Source organism: Gasterosteus aculeatus, chromosome Y (assembly GCF_964276395.1).
Source record: "Gasterosteus aculeatus chromosome Y, fGasAcu3.hap1.1, whole genome shotgun sequence".
Taxonomy (NCBI): Eukaryota; Metazoa; Chordata; class Actinopteri; order Perciformes; family Gasterosteidae; genus Gasterosteus; species Gasterosteus aculeatus.
The window spans coordinates 522182-543182 of NC_135709.1; the positions used below are offsets into that span (position 1 = coordinate 522182).

Below are 21001 nucleotides of genomic sequence, written 5' to 3' on the forward strand. Positions count from 1 at the left end.
ATAATGCTGCCTCATATTTAAAACACCCCACACACGTGTGAACACACACACACGGGTGCGTTAACACAATTTAGAACGCGCATTGAGTCACGGCTATGGGAAGGTCAGGGGCTGTGTGTGTGTGTGTGTGTGTTTAGGTGACATGTACATGCATGCACTCTATGCTCATGTGTACTTTCACGGCACGTGAAGGTGGAAGTGGCATCACTGGATGCCAGAACTCACCCTGCCTCTCTTTCTAACGCTGTCTTCAGTCCACAAAGAGTCCAATGCGGCGGCTGCTTGAAGGCGCCGTCTTTCCCGCCTCACGGTGCTTCAGTTACCACCGAGAAGCTGGGATATGAGCGCGCAGCTAACGCCGCTGGTCTTCAATCGGACTGCAAGGAGGCTCATTTGCATTAAAAGGTGTAAAATTTGCGGCAGATGCCAGATTATCAAGGTTGAATGAGTGGAAGAAGTAGACTGAATACAGGAAGTAGACGTTGCCTTTGTGATTATTTGCAATCAGTCAATGGAAGTTACCATATTTGTAATTCAGAGAGACACAGAGACATCTTATGAGCCACCTGTCAATCACTGAGGCCCATCTCAAACATACCCAGCGTTATGGTCTATTTGACTAAAGGGACCATCATTTACAAATTTAATACATTTAATACAATTTCTATTCATCACAGACTTCTACACAATCTGTTTCACATATATTGTTCGAGGTTGAACACATTCCAAAATCCTTCTTTATTCCCGTTATCTTCTGAGAGGTAAATTGTGTTAATGGACATTTCCACACGCCGGCCTTTACGCGTATTACAGCTGTAGGTACAAGTGTAGTTGTGTACTGCTGTTCTTCTTCGTTAGTTAAATAGTTGTATTATTCTTGTTGTACTCTGATTAGGAGCTTTGATCTGTCGTGTCTCTGCTCTCTGCTTTGTTCCGCAGCCCATCAGCTGGTTGTGGCCTTAATAAGACATCATCACGGAGCCCTGAAGGATATGCATGATGATGGCATGACCCTCAGCATGCTAATGTCATTTTGCATATCTGTGTGTGTGTGTTCTTGTATTATTTCATACAGATGCAGAAAAGCTTCATCATTTGTAGAAAGGGAATAATCTGAATTGATGGCATCGTGTGATGTGACCGTGATACTGTCGGGCTTTTAGGGGCCTCTGGAGAACACCAGCATACAGCACAGAGACCGCAATCATTTACACAGACAAATACACCTAAAGTTGAAACCTCTTGTAGAAGATAGAGATTTCCTAAAAAGATATTTTGAAAGAGTCTGTGTGTTTGATTCTCTCCACGGGGGGGATCCCTGCCGCTGCTGCTCAACACAACACGCACACACCATCCACACCTCATAAAAAAGACTATAAAGAATAGTTTATTCAAACTCTAGACTGCTTTGCTTTCAAAGGATCCTGTCCGGTTCCCCCAACACATGCCAGTGACGTCTCACACCGGGATTTAATAATCTGTTGAGACTGAATTAGCTTTCAAAACAACACACAATCACGCGGCTGTGACACACACTGAGGGAACACACTCGGTGATGATGTGGATGCACATCGATGGATTTACCTGTTTGGTAAATAATGATACTTCTCAGATCACACCCTGATTTTAGCATTATGTTGCTCTCCAACACCATCTTTTTTATCCTTTCTAGTCTTTGACCATCGACTGCAGTGTTTGTCCATAAGGTCACCATGGAGGTCAGCAAGATCACGCCCCCCTAACCAGCAACCCAAACAAGCCCACCATCTGTGAGCGGGTTATAAAACTGAGCAGGTAAATCTGTGTCTATATGAGCATTACAGGATCTGTCCCCTGTAACGGTCAAACAGCGTCAGATCAATAGAAAGAAGAGAAGCAGCCTGGAGACACGGACGGACATGAAGGTGATCACTTGTCAGTCATTGGCTTCTCTGTTTGGAGGTGACGCAGACATTTTATCCGACACTAGAGGGACGGAAACCTCCATTGCTTTAAAGTCCCCGACTGCTCACACGCGATAGGGACACCATCGGCTTATTGAGCGCTGTATGGACATGAAGCCAACAGAGTCGGTACGGTACGGACAGTGCGTTTCTTTAGGGTCAAAGGTCATGGACCAAAGGTCAATGAGTGCTCAGGGCGCTATGAAGACGTCTCCTACCAGCTGTCCAATGTACAACAGCATAATGGATCCAACGATAAGTTTCTTACCTTCTTACTGAACATTCTTCAAGCTGTTTATTGAGGGAACGTACAAAGGACAAGTTCAGTTGTGTTAACGTCCCAAAGCGATGGCTTTTCATCCTGATGGAACACACATTGTGGCATCTGATAGCTTTAAGTCACAAACAAAGTACCTGCGGTCGGATTAAAGAACAACAGAGTTGTTTCCAATCAGGAAAATTCATTTACAAACTGTCTCTTTATTATAGTGGAGAAATCACGGCGCTATCGCAAAGCTGTCGTGTTATTGGTGAGAGTAAGAAGGGGAAGAAGGGAGAGACCATAGGAAGCGAGGAGAGAGGAGCAGGAAAGGTTCACGAGAGAAGCTTTAGGAAATGTGTATGTTCTTGGTGTAAATCCCACCAAATCCCCCCAGAACCTCTGGAGACCCACAGCAGCGTCTCCTCCTTGTTTCCTTCATCTTCTCTTTTCTCCTCATTTCTCCGTTATTCTCTTTTTTGCCGCTACGCTTTGCCTGTTTTTACTGCATTGAGTCAGTGAGTCAAGACGTGGATGTTTTATCAGGTGCATAAATGATATGTATTAAATACCATAATACAAAAGAGAGTGCTTGTTTTATCCTTATCAAACCTTATCAAACCTTATCAAACCTCGAGATTTCAAAGATCTTCAAGTATCATTTACTTACAAAAACATCAAAACCCTTCAATAAAAACGCAACTTTCCACCGTTTTCAGCCTCTTTCGCCTTCAGTAAACAGCTCCTGTATTTTTTAACCCGGACTGTACATGATTAGTCTTTAGAACACTGCAGCCAGCAGCCGTCAAACGACCCAGTTTCTGGTGCTGAGGAGCGTCGCTGGCTGTTACAGAACCTGCAGGCGTAACATCAGGAAAACCAGGATTGTTTCCCATCATTTTATTTCCCATCATTTCTCTATTAGAATTGTTGAATTTGACACTCTTCATCATTCCCATTTCAGTCAATGTTGATTTTAGTTAATGGTTTATCTCCTGAATACTGATTAGCATCAGACCAACTTACAGGGCGTAAGTACCTCCAGGGACAAGGACGCCTCATTTCAGGAACAGGAACTATTTTCCCCAAAACCACCAGCTGAACACATCCAGGCTCAGCCGACACAAAGTTTAATCCAGCGTAAATGAGGAATGATCGTCTGCCTGCTACACAAACTAGCTGAGCTCTTCCTTGTGGTCCGTAATAAGCACTGAAGACTGCTGGTTTAGAGCCACTAGCAAGCTAGCAACTGTCCTGATAAACCTGGGAGAGGAAACCAACCATCCACCGCACAAAGAGGGGAAAAGACCGACAAGCCCCCAATTCGTGATAAAGTTTACCATTGAAAAAAGACCTGAGAAAAAAAGACGTGGCCTCCAGTCGAAACCCTGACGTCTACAAAACAGAGAAAGTGCTGAACTGGGAATAAACGAAGGGTGCTACAGGTATGGGGACGAAGAACCTTTGGTGCATGCATGAATCTAGAAGCAGCAGAGGTACGGTCACACACACCATCTGCGTCTCCTTTCAGCCGGTGATGTAACAATGTTTATTATTCATAGCTGCTGAGATCATGGCCCTCATCAGTATTCCTCTCAGCACAGGAGCATTTCCATTTCTACCCCTGTGCTGTTGTTGTCTTGGTCCTGCAGTTACCCTCTGAGCTGAACTGCCTACATGGGCCTCGTACGTTACATGTTGTCCCTTTCTGGAACCGCACGGAACTACGCAGCAAACACGGCGCCATTCTTCGTAGGAGTGATTTTGTTTTCCTCAAAGATCCATTTCTTTAAATCCTTCTCCTTCCGTCTTGGTTGGAAACATTATGATCAGTATATATTATCATAATGGCTGCTCCGTTTTATTCTGTGTTTGTCCATTTAATCCCGTCCCTGAGCAAATGAAATGACTACGCTTATTATCTGTAATGACACACACACACACACACACACACACACACACACACACACACACACACACACACAAACACACACACACTTGATTAGCAAGAGCTATTTTCAGAGCAACTGACAGGGCTGTGAAATGACAGGTGTTGCCATGGCAATTAAAACTGTCAGTCATTGTGTCTGTGTGGGTGTGGTGCAGTGCAGTCTATAGTTGTTCTACCTGTCAATCAAATGAACGCTTGTCATTTACTGTCCACACCATCAAACTCATTTTGTTTAGATTTCTTTTACTAAGTTCTGACTGTAAACAAGTGTGACTTTGAGAAACTCTACAGAGTTTACAAGAATATGTAGCGGCAGATCGAAGGAACTCTTTTAATTCTCAGCTGTCGCAGGAAGAGCTCTAGAAATATCATAACTGCAGGAGAGTGTTTGGGCATTTTGTGTTGTTCACTTGTCACGACGCCAGTGGAAGAATCGGAGGAGTCATCAATTGTTCCACTGGTCGAGTATTTGAAGGCTCAAAGTTCTCCGCCACATTGTACATGTATTGCTAGGACAGTGCACAATACCTTTCTTCTGTAAGCTAATGATCGCGATCATGATGTGACCAGAGGAAGCGTCGATCAAACCTGCCAGGTTAGCCAACTCAGATTTGAGGGTTAGGGTTAGGGTTAGGGTTAGAACAACAACCAGAGCAGCAGCTGATGTTCCTGTCGAAGTAAAGGACGGTTTGGACCGTGGAGAAGACAAATGATCATACAGCACGATATGATTCAACGGTTCAGCAGTCTGACAATATCGAGTGAAACATTAACTCATAACCAGTGTTCCTTTACAAAACACATCAATAATCTACTTAACATTTGAATAGAACTCAATAAGCAAAGGCCTGTTTCAAGAGGAGCGAAGGGGTACGAGAAGGCACCGGTTTCCTAGCAACACATGGATGGACAAACAAAACAACATAACCGTGGACAGAGAGAAGCAAACACCATCTGCCCACTTCCTGCTGGGAAGTTTCACCAGCACAACAACTGCCGCCCCCACGAGTAGCCGACTAGGGCCCTGATTGGAAAGATGGGAGACTACGTTATGCTTTTAATAAGAATAATTCAGAGGATTGGTCCCACAGTGGGTTTAAGCGTTCCAAAGGCATTAATGCCCCTTCAACCAGAGCGATACAAAGCTATACTAGAATTATCCCGTCATGGAAGACGCAGACATGTAATGCATATTGCATCAGGGTTATGTCATGTTACTGGGTGTTAAATGAGTAATGGCCTGTTTGTCTAAGCTGCAGTTACAGCAAGCATCACTAATGAATAGTGACAAATCGTCACTCGTCTTGCTTGTGCTTTGAGATTTCTTCACACTGCACTATTCAAATAGTAATGAGTTCACAGTTTGCATTGGCAGACTATCGTCTTATTATAGAGTTTGCTTGTGATCTTGAATGGAAATTCACACTGAAATGACAAAGTTTTTTGTCATTTCCTGAGATTAGGGGCCATGATGAACATCAGTGTTTATCCCGTTAGGACGGGAGATGTTACAGATACTGTGGCAGAAATGTAGAGACCGTGACTCTACGGATCTTTTTGCAACATTGCAGTTCCGTATTAAACTGTAACAAAGGTTGTTTGTAAAAGGTGGACAATAATGGCAGTAAGGATTACAGCAGCTAACGGAGGCTAGCAGTCAGCTAACAGCGCCAATCAGTGCTGCCAGTTTACGGTTTTGACCAGAAGGCGAATGGGAGCGAGGTGGATTCACTCCCCCGTTACCGTGACCTACGCCGTACGCCAGTGGACCAACAGCGCCACTGAGAAATGTTGCCAAAGCGCCGGGCAGTGCGGCAGCAGCAAGCTAGCCAGTAGCTTGCTGCCACATGTTTTTAAATGATCCAACCAAAAACCGCATCTCGACTTTTATACTCAGTTCTGTAAGAATGTTGCCAATTAGGCAACAGTGACGGCGCGTCGCTTAAGGCGCCGCTAAAATGATCCACAGCAACATTCAAAGAATAACGAGCTTTTCTCAGTTATGATGAATGAAAAGCACCTTGTTCAATCATTACTGGGATAAAGTTGTATACCTGCACAAGGCCGGGATGGGCTACAGGACAACAGGCTAGCAGCTTGGTGAGAAGAAGTTCAAGATGACATCAAGCTCAAATGCCGTCATGGATTAAAGTCCTGCAGCACACGCGGACACGTGGCTCTGTGAGCAGCATCTCACGGTCCTGTAGAGGCCTAGCCAAGTCTCCAGACCTGAACCCAATAGAAAAGTCTATGGCCCAGTGACAGCCGCGAAACCTGAAGGTCTGTATGAAGGACTGGGCCACAATCCCTGCTGCAGTGTGTCAAACCCGGTCAAGAACTACAGGAAACGTACCATGTCTATGATTGCAAACAAACGTTTCTGTACCAAATTGTAAGTTTGCCTTTTCTCATGTATTAAATACTTATAACATGCAAAATATTTCTTTTTAAACCCTACTATATGATTTACTGGATTTGTTTTAGATTTCGTCCCCCCCAGTTGAAGAGTAACTATGATAAAACTCAGGCTAAAAACTAAAAAGCATGTATCAAATACCTGTTCTCCCCACTGTGTGTCATCATCTGACACCTGAAAAATATGGTGGTCATACTTCGAACTAGCCTATTCAGTTAGCGTAAGTAAAACACGTTGTCTTTGTCTTTGACTATGTGACTGTTTCAATATCATTGATTATTATGTGACCTGCCAAAGTTGGGCTTTACTTGTGTGCACTGGGAGATTTGCAGTAACTTAACTGGGGAACCTGTGGATGGATCGAATCAGGAGAAATGCTTTTCCCAGTGTGGGTGGGGAGCACGGAAACATCCGCTTGATTTGGTTTAATCACGGGTCGACTATGATGTCAGAGAGGCATAAGAGTTTGATAATCTCTATGAAAGCTTTTATTTACAGCTTGTAAAAGCAGCTAATCATTGCATCATGATTCCATAAGGACAGCACAGTGGACCTTTTCGTCCAGCCAACAACACCGTCCCACACGATTGTTAGAAGTCATTAGTCTGGTTTGGTTCCCCGCTCGCTGCATTGCTCCATTACAGCCCTCACACTGAAACCCATTAGGTCCTGGTGTATGGGCCACCTCACCTTGGACAGGGCTTACGTACTTGGCAGCCCTGACGAATGTTACCTCTGTTCTGCAGTGTAGGATTGTGGAGGGGAAAGTTAATCTGTGCAGCACAAGAAACACAAAGGAAATCCGAGCATATACAGTAACAGCGTGCACACCGTTTCCCCAGTGGCAGTGAATGTGTTCTAATGTGCACACACACACACACACACACACACACACACACAGAGCTTTGCACAGGTAATCCACCATAGTGTTTTGGCTGGAGGTGAATTGCAGCAGTGAAAGAGCACAATGTTGCTGCTTTTGTACTTTTAGGGAAACAACAACCACATGGTAAACTGTACATTATGAGCACGTGCTCAGAAGTGCACGAGGTATCACTCGTCGCTTTGCAGACTCTTCAGGCATTGAGTGTGAATAAATAAATCCATATTTGGAGGATACGGAGCTGGGAAGCTCATATGCTGCCATGGATGGAGGGTCCATCATTTATATTTACAATGCTAATTTAGGGCCGCCGTGATTGGCAGACATTTATTGAAATACACACACAAGCAGAGCAAAGAGGCAACGTGTTGTTTTGCAGTACGGAGAACCAACGGCTAACATAATATTTTAAAGAGGTGGTAACTGCTGTATGCGAGTGAAACGCCAGCGCTCCACCTTTAACAACTCTATAGGACCAATGCTGAGTCTGCTGACCTCCTGGAGCAGGATTCAATCCCTTCAATGGAAAAGCTGAGATAAAAATATAAACCCGTTGCCCCCCCTGGTCTCTCTGATCCCCTTTACTGTGTTTCACTTGAACGTTTTTACATTGCTTGATGTTTCCAATACAATACAGGATTGATGCGATGCTGCTGGCAAAGACCAGAAGAAGGGTACAATGGGAGGATGAAGAAAAATGGAGGAGAAGGAAGCAAAGTAGGTGACTGCTGACAGGGCTGTTCATGTGGGAACCACATTTGATTCATGGTTACACCCAAAATAGACTAGAACAATTTGATGACACATTTAAAAAGCACACATCTTTAACTGGGACCTTTGGAGATGTAGAAATAGGTATAAAATCAAATGTATTTCATTGTCACTGTCATGTCCAAGAAGCTGTGTTAATCAGGTTAGCTCACAAAGTCGCTAGGCTGCGTCCTTGCACCCTGCAGCCTTCTGGTCTAACTGGGCTGGTCCTCCAACAGCCGCACAGGCTGAACCGAGCGCTTTCTGAAATGGGACGGTCTGTCCTACAGGGGGACTTCCTGCTTGCGTCATCAGCATCACCTCCTGCTGAGCTTAACAAAAAAAGCCTTAAAAGTCGAAAAAACAAATAAAGTAGAGCTAAATGTGCTTGAGCTTGTTCAGAAGCTGCTGCTTGAGTTCTAACAAAGACCAAAAAATGTGAGCACATTACACCAATTCTTAAATCCTTACATTGGCTCCCAGTATGTCAGAGAATTCATTTCAAAATCCTACTGCTCACATATAAATCACTACATGGTTTAGTGCCAAAGTATATCACTGATATGCTTCCACTACATCTTCTGACACCATCTGTTAGTGATTCCCAGAGTAAATACAAATCATGGGAAAGCATCATTTAGTTACTACGCAACAAACAGCTGGAATTAACTTCCTGAAGATTTAAGACTTAAACTCTGACCACGTTTAAAACAAGACTGAAAACTTTTATGTTCAGCTTCGCCTTCTGCTAAATTTTACCTACATTGCACTTTTAACCTCTGCCTTTAATTAAACAATTTAATTTATAATTGTCTTTGCTGTTTTTAATTGTCTTTTAATTCCTGTATTTTATTTCACTTTATTGTATGAAATGTTACAATGTGAAGCACTTTGAGTCTGCCTTGTGTATGAAAAGCGCTATACAAATAAAATTGCCTTGCCTAAAGAAGTTTTCATAAACTGAGATGTTATATTTTGTATTACAACATTTCCATCGGTAGCTATTGGAGTGAATTCTATTTAAACGTGAACTCTTCCTCACTGTTGATCACCCGCCTCCGTCCTGAATGAATGAAATTCTCGTCGGCCCGCACTGCATGTTGGGATATGCTGGGCCGCAAAGGATAGATCAGACGTGTCCTCCAAATCGGCTCCCGGAGGACAGCGTCCCTCGACCGCGTTCGGAGGAGCCGACGCATTGGGACAGTCGAGTTGCAGCGCAAGTGACAAATGCGGTGGACGAATGCGTCCTTAAGGATGCAGCCTAGCGACTTGATACACCGATGTAGTCTCGTGTCTATGTCCTCCTCCTCCTTCCCCATGTGTGCCGGTCCGATTGTCCGCCCTGCCCCTGATGCTTTCCACCTGTGTCCTTACCCTGTACCCTTGTCTGCGCCTCCCTTTGTCCTGTGCCAGTTCGTCCTGTGGTTCCCACATGAACAGCCCTCGACAGCCGACTCTCCCTGACTCCAACATCACTGACAACACCATCCTGTAGATACTCGCTCTACAACATCAGGAGAACACGTCCTCTTCTCACTCAGAAGGTACTGATTCAGGCTCTTGTCTTCTCCCTCCTGGACTACTGTAACTGTCTCCTGCAGGTCTCCTGCTACCACCATTCCACCTCTGCAGCTCATCCAGAATGCAGCAGCTCCACTGGTCTTTAACCTTCCTAAGTTCTCCCTCACTCCTCCACTCCTCCGCTCTCTTCACTGGTACCGGTGGGTCATCCAGTTCTAAACATGGTGCTCACGTACCATGCTGTGAATGGATGGGGTCCAGCTTACATCCAGGACCTGGTCCAACCCGACATCCCGACCCGCACTCTCCGCTCTGCATGTGATAAACTGCTTGTTCCTCCTCACTGAGAGCAAAACACTCGACTAGATCTCCACTCTTTGCTGTCCTGCTCCTAAATGGTGGAAGGAGGTCTCTGAAGACATCAGGACCACAGAGAGCCTCCAGACATCTTCAGACCAGCTAAATGACATGTGATGTAATGTCCTGTCCCATGTTAAACAGAACCAGCGCGTACGTCCACTGTCAAGCCTGGCCACGTGTTTGTACCTTGTTCACGCTCGCTTTCTGTTGATTTCATTTTTCAGCCTGGTGTTTTATTTTCCAGATCTTGAACATCATGAACATGGTCTCAGGAATTGTGCATTTGGGTTCAGGGCCGCTGTCCGGTTGTTACAGTCCTAACTTTAAATAGATTGACGTCGGATGAATCTCGTGTATACGACAAAAGTAGTTTTCTCAACATCCTCATATGACAACATGATACAATTCTATGAAACATTTTAGTGCGTTTTCATAAATCCTGCAATCGGTGTCAATTTCTACTCGTTACCTTCCGTCTAAACGGGGCACTGATTCCGGTTCAGGCAACAACAAACACAAGTTCCACACTGAGAAGAACATTGGTCTACTGGCTGAAACCAGTCCTCCTGCGTTGACCTTTTCAAAGGTATTGTTACGTGCCAGGGTGTGGATTTTTCTCTTGGTTGGTATCTCTCGAGGTGCTACCCGGTGATTGGGTTCCACCGGCTTAAGGATAAAAGGAGGAAGGCCGAGTCGACCGGGGGGATGCAGAGCTTTCTGAATGGATTGTTGTTGTGAAGCTTTGTGGTGGGAGGTTGAGGACCAGGTGAGTCTGGGGGTCCCTATAGAGGTTATTGGTTGATGCCTACAGTGTTTCTTGTTTTACCAAAGTTTAGACAGCGTGCATTTGGTTGAGTGGAAACTTCCACACACCTTGCACTGATTACGTTATGTACTTTGCAGCACATGGATCCTCCATTTTCTTCCATTATTTGTAAGACCTGTGGGCACTTGAACAATGTGTGTTTCATTTTGCACAGACAAGACGTTTTGGAAGCTTCTTTACTTCTGATTATGTGACCCTATGAGATAAATATGACCCTAGAGGGGTCAGAGGGTTCAGGTGTTGCACTCATGAAAGTAAGGATTGGAATAAATCAAACCTATGAATAAAAGGTATTGGAGACTGTGGAATGTAATGAAAAATGTGTGATGTCACAACTTTAATGCTGTTTGAACATAAGTGACTTCCTGATGATAATTCTGGCGAACAGATTTGTGTCACTGTGATGCTTCTGTCACACAACTCACCTGAACACGCCCCCCCTCACCGCGAAAACCACTCCCACAAACATATCAGTAACTGCTGTTGGGTGAAACTGTGCTAACATCCCTTTTTTCCAAGCTTGGTTGACTGTGTGCAGTTTTCTATTCATTTGTATCTGCCTGTTGGTCATGTTGACATTGGCGTGTGCGTCCGTGTGTACTCACATGTAGCGCAGGTGGGGGTTCTTGGAGAAAACACGGGCCTGGATTGTATGCAGGTTGCTCCTTACAATGGTTCTGCAGACAGACACAAAGAGGAGAAACACGTCAGCTCGATCACTCCCAAGTAGTATTGTCAGTTACAAAGGAGGAGAATCTGACAAGAATAATCACCCAAAAAAGAGGAGATGCAAACATTTGAAATATGAGCAGATCTCAGAGAGCACAGGTAAAACTTCTTCGTCAGCAGCGGTTAAAAATAAGTAACCCCGACGGTTTTACACATCGCTTGAAATAGAGCCGAGGTAAGCAAATTATTAATTAACTGTAAAAAAAAACAACCAATATTGAAAAGCGTTAGTCCCGCCCCATTGGCTCAACAACTCGGATCATTCGGTTGCAGAAAATATCTCTCCTCAGTAAACATGAGTGTAGTTTAGTCTCCATCTCTTCTTCAATACAGCAGGATGTTCGTTCAGTGAATGATGGCCAACGTGTGTGTGTGTGTGTGTGTGTGTGTGTGTGTGTGTGTGTGTACTAAGTGTCCCTGATGTTTTTTTGATTGCTGAACAACCAAAACTAGTTCCCTGGGCTCCATTCTAAGCATGTTGAGTCTGACCGCCTGCCAACCGTTGCCAATTAGCGCTCTCAGTGTCGCCCATCAGAGCTTCTTTGGATACGAAATTGAAAACTGAGCAGCTCAGTTTTAATCATTTAGTGGTAAATAAGAGTGGAGGCAATGACTGACACCCAGCTGGAGCATTGGAGGCCGGACATGCTCCTTCTCATCTACTTTCTACGTGTCCTCCTCGTGTCTCCTCCCACAGTGCTCACAGGCTCTGGCAGTCGGGTCAATAGGTCAATTGGTGACTCTCAAAGGTGTGTGAGAGTAAAGTCTGGGACTGACTGGACTGTCCAGGTAAATTATAACTATCTTTTTATATAATCCTTTAGAAGTACACATTGCTCTACTCATAAGTGTAAATTAGAGATATTACAGAGGGAATTATGATCTGTTTAACAATCGCTTTAAGCAGCATATAATAAATCATGAAAAATAATGATTATTGATTAGTCTCACTGGATCCTCATTATCCATCGAGTTGGACACGTTTGCCTTTGGGAAGTTGGGAACAGGACTTTGTTTTCATTAAATACAGTGGCAATAAAGGGAAAGAAGTCATTGGTTTTACACTAACAAGCTAAATGCTACTGCCGAGGTGACAATGCTAACATGCTAATATAGGGCAGTGAGCTATTTTAGCATCTTTGCCGTCTTGCTTCAGCATTTTGAAATGCTTAGAACATTAACAACATAACAGTTGAATCCAACAAGTTCAGAAGGGGGGGCAGACAATGTTAACAATCTCCTAACATCTACACTCACGTTTAACGTTTAACGGCTCTCAGCTTCTACGATTAATAGTGACCTGGAAACGGTTTCCAACACACAGTTTAACTGGAGACAGCAGCTCTCTGTTACCTGCGGAGTGGTGGTCCTACTCTTTAATATCTGTGATACAAATCAAAGGGAAAAGAACAACTTAATTCAACCGTTTCTCTGCATTCACTTGGTGTAAACAGGTCCGTCAGGGTTCCACGTCACACGTCAGCACTGCAAAGAGTTGCCTGTAACCAGGTAACTGCTCCTGGCAACCGGACCACTGTTTTCTGCAACCGTGTGCAGAATGGTGGGATTAGCAAACTAGCTACCTAACTAGTACAGTCTGACTCAACTAGTTAACTAGCTGGCTTACCTAGTACACTCTGGCTGCACAACTTAAGTAGCTAGCTTAACAATTCCACAATAGTTCATTCCAGTGTAGCAATTATATCCTGTGCAATTAAAGAGAAAATGGCGTAATATTCCTATTTTGCCTGTTATAATATCACAGCTTGGCACAATACGTTACAGGGCTGCTGTCACCCGTATTTCTACATTTTCATGCTTCATTTTGAAGACGGTGCTCTTGGCATTATTCCTGCTATTTCTCTATATGTACTAAGCATCAAATCTGTACCAGGGAATTCAGTGACTGGGATTTCCATTGGAACAGTTCACCACCGCATGAACCGACATTAGAAAAGGGCGGATTGCTACTTACAGCCTCTGTAAGCCGGTGTAGAGCTCCATGTCCACCTCCCTCAAGGTCTGCAGACCGGTCCAGTTCTCAATGTGTCTGAAACACGGCACAAGAACAACATTAATAGAGGGTAGAGTATGTATTCATCTTCCAATACTTCAATTCAACACATTACACAGGAAAACTCACAAAGACAAAAGCACCTTCAAAATGTGTTTGAAAAACCGGTAAAAAAAATAAAGATAAGCTAAAGTTACAGAAGGGTAAAACTAAACCACCACAGGGGAAGAAGGAAGACAAAGGAATTGAGGAAAACCCAGCAGGTCTTGAGTCACTGTTCGCAGAGAAGGGTCATGCAACGTCTGCCAGTGTTTGAGGGGCAGGACTCAGCAAAGGGTTAACTGCCCTCCGTTGGTTATGGAACAGGACCCGGGTGTCCTGCTCAGAGACGTGGGACATGGGGCAGCCGGGGTTCCAGCCGGGGTTCCTGGCGCGCCCTCTCTACTCCACGCGCCACCGTCGCCCATTAAAGCAGAATGTTTTACGTCACATGTGCTCATATCAAAGTACCAGATAAAACACTCCTGATACTATTTATACTAGACTGTCACACAACGGGGGGACGTCCTCCTCTGAACACTCTGAACGCTTGTGTAGCCACAGCTATCCCTACACGGCTAACTTCATACATAAAAACACCCCCTCTCAGCTCAAGTGTTCATGAACCGTTTGAACAGAAAGCCAATGAGGTTATTTTGCAGTGTTTATGTGGGAATGTCTGAGCGTGGCCTTGTGGGAGCCCCCGCAGCACAGACAGGAGAGTGTGGCCCAAATCACATCCCACTGAACATCTGTTTACCCGAGAGACGTCCTCATGGCCCTGACTGTGTGTTCGGTTACAAAGGTATTCATGGGAAGAGCAGTTAAAGGTGCTGTTTGTCCGTCTGTCTTCCTGGAATTGATTCATCACCAAAATACCTTTACAAATTTACTCTTAACGATAAATCTGATAAAAGGCTGTGATAACATGACACTACTTTGCCTCAGTTTATGGTCATAATCTGTAGTAGCAAGTCTTCATCAATACAGCATGTATCTATTTTTGGAGAATGTCTATTTGTCTATTTAGAATACAATGTCTTCATTAGCAGGTCGCTACCGCTTCAAAATGTGTTGATTCATTCCAACATGGCGAGCTTTGTATTCTACGACAAAATCTCCGACCTCAAGGCTTCAAAACAGCAGTCCACAAACCACTGGGTGACCATGTCCACCTGCAAGTACCCGTCATGACCCGTACAATGCTTCGCTGAACAGTATGCTTACAATAGCATTAGTCAAACCATTAGGAGAAACCCAAAGGGAGAACGACTGTCAGCCTCTTTGCAGAAAACTCCACCTTAATAAGCGTCTTGGACACAGCAGGTCACAGTTGCCAGCGATAAAGCATCTGCACGTTACCTGCTGACACACTGAGGACATAGCGGGACATTTAGCCGCTAAAGAGACATTTAGTCCCCAAAGAGAGAGGCCTTACCAGCCAGTCAGGTGGAAAAGCACATGACTTCATTTGAATACTTACTCTTCCTCTAGATCAGCGATTCCCAAAGTGTGAGGCGCGGAGGTACTGCAGGTCGGCCGCGAGAGGTCGTTTACAATAAATAAATCAAACGTTTTTAATTTTCAATTTTGAAAAGTTTGAAATTAATATAAAAATATGTATGATGCGGCACATTAGTTATATGAAACATTAAACGAACAGAGTTCGTAGAGTAGGGAGGCGACTGATAATAATCAACCAGTAGTTTGGGCATGTGGTATAGCAGGGGTTCTAAATTAGATTTGAAGTGGCACCAAAATCGCGGGGACCGACAAGAGACAATTGCACGACTATTAAGACTGAAACAAGACATCAATTCTAAAATGCACAGAATGAAAGGATGTCTCTTGTGCTGATATAGTGACACTATTAATTGTGCAGTATCGTGGGTAGGTTTGGATCTTTGCCGACAAATATGATGTGGTTGCATCGTTCCACTTTTTTAAGAAGTACCAGAACACAAATTGGTCTGTCACCAACGATCAGGTTGTTCCTGATGTTTACTAGTTAATAAACGCTATCAGTATAAATACAACACATTATCCATTAGTTGAGTATACTTTTCTTTTTTTAAGAGTGGAGAGTCCTGTTCATTCAGAGCGTCTGAGCCTCGACCTCTGAGGGAATACTATCAACTGATGGGTGTTCCCTTTAAATCAACCAACCAGATTCCACAACGTTGCTGTCAAACTGTTCTCATCTCTGCTGCTGTCTAAGGTCATTTCAGCCCAAATCAGACGCGACCTTCCTCGACCCGGTCACCTGCAGTGGTGACCTCATTCGTCAGCACCAGCAGTGTCCTGACCAGGGAGGGTTGGGCCCGATCTGGCCTCAGCATCCCTACTCTTCAGCAATCCTAATTCAGGATGGAGTCCGATCGCTTAAATAACTTTGCACCCTTCTTACTGTGTGCGTGTAAAATAAAATGCCTGATCTCAGTGTGTAAGGAGTCCACCCCCCTCACCCACACACAAACCATCAATGCAAGTAACTGCAGAACCACAGCCTCCTATGGACTCTGCATCCGAAGCGCGAGAGCTGGAGAGGAGGATCTCAGCAAACTGTTCATCCAAATGATGTTTATTTTTTATGCGATCTCATCAGTGCCTCCTCAAAGCCAACTGGGGGAAGAGTTCCACACATGTCCAACTGGGGGAAGAGTTCCACACATGTCCAACTGGGGGAAGAGTTCCACACATGTCCAACTGGGGGAAGAGTTCCACACATGTCCAACTGGGGGAAGAGTTCCACACATGTCCAACTGGGGGAAGAGTTCCACACATGTCCAAGTGGGGGAAGAGTTCCACACATGTCCAACTGGGGGAAGTGTTACACACATGTCCAACTAGGGGAAGTGTTCCACACATGTCCAACTGGGGGAAGAGTTCCACACATGTCCAACTGGGGGAAGAGTTCCACACATGTCCAACTGGGGGAAGTGTTCCACACATGTCCAACTGGGGGAAGAGTTCCACACATGTCCAACTGGGGGAAGAGTTCCACACATGTCCAAGTGGGGGAAGAGTTCCACACATGTCCAACTGGGGGAAGACCACTGAGAAAGACTCACAAGGCAATGTAGGGATTATATAATCCATAAATATCTTGGAGCAGCAACCACAACAACTCTGGCAAATGGATGGATGGATATACAGTATGACTAACTCATAAAAAGGTCTGGAAGGCAGTCACAAGGAAGACACAATTGGTAACCCCCCCCCCCCCCCCCCCTTCTCTTTAAAACACACTCAAACTTAGGCAGAAGCATGCAGATAGTCGTATAAGACAAATCTTACAATCTTGCCGAAAACAAAATGAAAGTGAGCAGATGAGCAGCAGATGAGTTTACTGGGAAGTTTGTTTACTGTTACTTTTGTTTGGTCCTCATCCAACACAAAAAGCTCAAAGTAACTGTTTTCCATCCGCTGTGGGCAGAGCAGTGGGCCGGAGGGATTTGGTATCACTAGCAGGGGATTAGCAAGTCAGCAGGTGGTCAATGGCAGTACAAAAGGTGCTACGTAATGGGCATTAAACTAAGGAGTTACTGAGACGTACGCTGAGAATCCGTCCCAGTTTTAACACATGAATAACTGTTACATCGTGATGCTGAATAATGAAGGTACCACTTCTACAGACTACTTCACATAACTATTGTCGCGATGCCACAAATAGGAGGTCACGGCACGGTTATTGCTTTGGGTTTGTATCAGAACTGAAGAACATTTCTTCATTGAAAGAAGAACGACACCGAAGGAAAAGGTCCCTGGTCCCGACTGACCTCCGGCAACACTGCACCCAACAAATCAACTGCCAGGTATCTTTTCAAAGCGTGTCCTTTTCCAGCAGTGGCGTGCACGTTGTGCGTGACACAAACCACGCGTGCTGATTCTCAGCCTGCTGAGACGGCACCACGCCGCCCTCCCACCTCCACGCAGACACACCTGCAAGGTGAGAAAAGAACCTCATGCGAGTAGAAGCTGTAAATGAACAAGGAGGCATCATCTGCACCTACTGATTCCTTAGAGATCCATGTGGATGTTCTGCAGCTGTCCTTCAGAAATCCTTTCCTGCTTTTGTCTCTCTCTCTCTCTCTCTCCCCCTCCTGCTCTCTCACCACCGATGTATTTACGCCTTCTGAAAGCCAGCCTGTCATTAAATGAAGGAAAAGGCCCCCCGGGGGCCAACTAGCTGCTTCTAACATCTTCAGCTATCACATGCTATTTATTGAGAGAGAGAGAGAGGATTGAAGGAGAAACCAGGGGGGGTCAGATGGGTTGGGATGGCACCTGTGCCTCCCTAATGTGTGTGTGTGTGTGTGTGTGTGTGTGTGTGTGTGTGTGTGTGTGTGTGTGTAAGGTGTTAGTGTTGAATTGATTGCTGTGTTCGGTTCCAGATACATTAAACATTCATGAAGCTCAATATACTAAAGAGACCAGCGAATGTTTATGTGTGGGAGGAAGAGCGGCGGCTGACGTGTGGGACCGCTTTGCATGTAACATTACGGAGGACATGCTGACAGCGTGTTTAAGTATTGAACAGCCTTTGACGTGCACGTGTGAGACACCAGTACGAAGAGTGGAAAGAAACAACAGCTTCTCCCATCATGCCGCCGTGATGAGCACCTTCTTGGAAGTGTACGCTGATGGGGTCACCATGTGGAGAGCTGTTTTGGGTTCCCTGGCCTCAAAGTTTAGGTGCCTGGAATAAGGTCAGCGGTTAACAGAAGACCGATTTGAAAGGTTTGTTCTATGATATTATGTTTGTCAGCAGTTGAGCTGTGCGTTTTGGAGATGCTCTGCACGTCTACCTGCTCATGCAAATGTGGTGTAGTTTCTTCACTCAGCGTTCACTGCGCTTATACTGCTAAGAACAGTTCAATCTCAGATGAATACCTTTCTTAACGAGTATTGCTGGGAAAACTGGTCAATGGTAACTTCAGTTATTGACAGATATGTCAATCTTTCAGCAACCTAAAAGTTGACTGTGGTGGTTTGTTGTCATAGTTAAATGGGATGGAGAAAACGAAAGTACTATTAGACAACTTCATAGCATTATTCTCTTGAGCATTTGAAGAGAAAATACACATTTCAACAAATTTAAATGATTACATTTTTCCTCAAAATGGCACAAACGAAAATACAAAGGACAAAGGTCTCTGGTCTAAACTACCTGAAGGTACCAAAGCACACATGAAGGAGAAGCTTTTTGGCGCCTTCTCATCCCGCCGAGCTTCTTCACTTCACTGACTCACCGACCTGTGTGGAGAAATGAGGCTGAGACCATTTCTGCTTTTCGGCTTTTATAAGCACCGTTTCCAATTTTTGGAAGAGAGAAACAGGAAAATGGTTTTTCACTGCTTAAAGCAATCATCTGTTTTAACAAAAAAAAAAACTTTTGAATTACAAAGTAAAGTGGGTGGGAGGAGGGTAATGGTTTGAAGGCAAATCTTTCCTCTTTTATATTCTCTCAAAGAACAATTGAATTCCTCCCATGCACCAGTCACACACACACACACACACACACACACACACACACCCTCGTACTTCTGTCTTTGCAGAGATGTCACATTACCAGCACCAGCCAATGTTTGCAACTATCCAATTTAATTTCACAGTTAAAAACTAATGGAAAACAATACAGTTTTAGGAAGTTGAACTGGTGAGTTTCACTCTTCATCTATTTCATGTTGCTGTGAAACAACTGCATGCGTTTCTGGTGAACGATGAAGGAAACCACACACACACACACACACACGATGTATTCCAGTGTGTGAGATCCGGCTGAGCTTCACCACGCAGGAGAAAACTGGAGGAAATGTGTGAATAAGGCAAACTGAGCGAGACAACGAATGAGGGCAGAAAACCTCTGCAGTGCAGCTGTGTGATTGCATCTTTTCCTCCTCCGAAGCGACACCAACTCTGTCTGTCTCTCTCTCTAAGTGGAGATAAACAGCTTTCCTTCCTGCCGGCTCACCGTTTGAACCTGCCGGTGCGCCGAATGAGACTAGAAACACAATATTTACTGTTGCGGATCATTTCACGGAGTGAGCGGCGTTCTGCGTGCACGTCCCCGGGCGAACTGAGCGCTCTGATGAGGGTGAAAGAGACATCAATCATTTCCTACGGCACAGACACGACAGCTCAACGCAACTGAACGTCAATGTCAGGAATGAACAAATTTGAAGATCATCAAAAGCTACAAAGACTACAAAGTGCACACATAGGAGCGCTTAATGTTACTTAACGCCTCTGGGCTATTTAGGACGTATTTAGGACATAAAAAACTCAAAGAAAATGTGAATGTAAGTTCTGAATAATAGCTGTGACGATTCATTCCTTTCTTATTTTAACACGTCGATTAATTTAGTTGTTTTGTTGGTGTTGCTGCACAATGTCAGGTAAAGATAAGGCTACTAATCTGAAATGTAATGATATTTGTTTGTATTCTAGTAGAATTATACATTTGGCTGCAGAGGAATGTTTCACACATGTGTGATTTATTTTAAATCAACAAAATATTCTTACGAGACTGTATCAACTATGGCTTAAGCAGTAATTTAATACCACCGCCATTTACATTTACACAATCACAATTACACAAAGTATTAGTCTGACTTTTTTTTGTTTGAGGTCATCATAACAAAGTTGTATTGCTATTACAGCGCTGGTTTAAGACCAGGCCAGTTGACCACGGGACCCAATGCAGACGGCTCTATTCCTATGAAACAACACCAGTGTGGAATGTATCAATACACGAATGACACAAATTAAACATGCAGTGTGTTATCACAGATATAATATTATGACACCATGTCTTAGACACTTAAGCCCCTCTGTGAGTGAGCGCGTGCGGATCAGGTCGTTCACCAACGCAGCGCCGCTCCCCGCCGGGTGGATTCCCATTGAGTGAAAAGTAGCTGGCGAGCAGAAAAAGTGTGGGGACGCCGGCGTTAGACCTGTTCGACAACGGCGTCACTTCAGGCAGCAGTGTCCCCCTGTGGACCGGACCGTCCGCGCACCACACACCCCTACCTCCCGGTCGGACAGGCCGTCAGCGCGCCCCCCCCCCACCCTATACCAAAGTGGGCCGTATCTGGCCCAAACCTAAACACCCCTGATCTGAGGTCTGATCACAAGACTACGCTCGCCTCCTGAAAACAGTGACGTTTACCACTTAATATGTCTTCAACGTTTCTCTCAATGGTTGTGGCCGTCAGGCAGACTCGACAGGTTTTCCAGCAGCCCAACAGGCCTAAAGGTCGACCTGTCGACAACAGTTGGGAGCCCAGTGTGCGAGGACACCAATT

General features: G+C 44.7%; 1 protein-coding gene across 1 annotated transcript in view; it reads right to left on the minus strand.

Moving 5' to 3' along the window:
- The window catches only part of LOC144391266 (NT-3 growth factor receptor-like), a 104201-nt gene that overhangs the window by 67269 nt on the left and 15931 nt on the right, over positions 1 to 21001 (minus strand). The window contains exons 2-3 of the mRNA XM_078097876.1: positions 13617 to 13691; positions 11518 to 11589 (exon numbers count right to left, since the gene is read on the minus strand). Coding sequence (XP_077954002.1) covers positions 11518 to 11589; positions 13617 to 13691 — 147 coding nt within the window. The remainder of the gene's footprint in view (positions 1 to 11517; positions 11590 to 13616; positions 13692 to 21001) is intronic.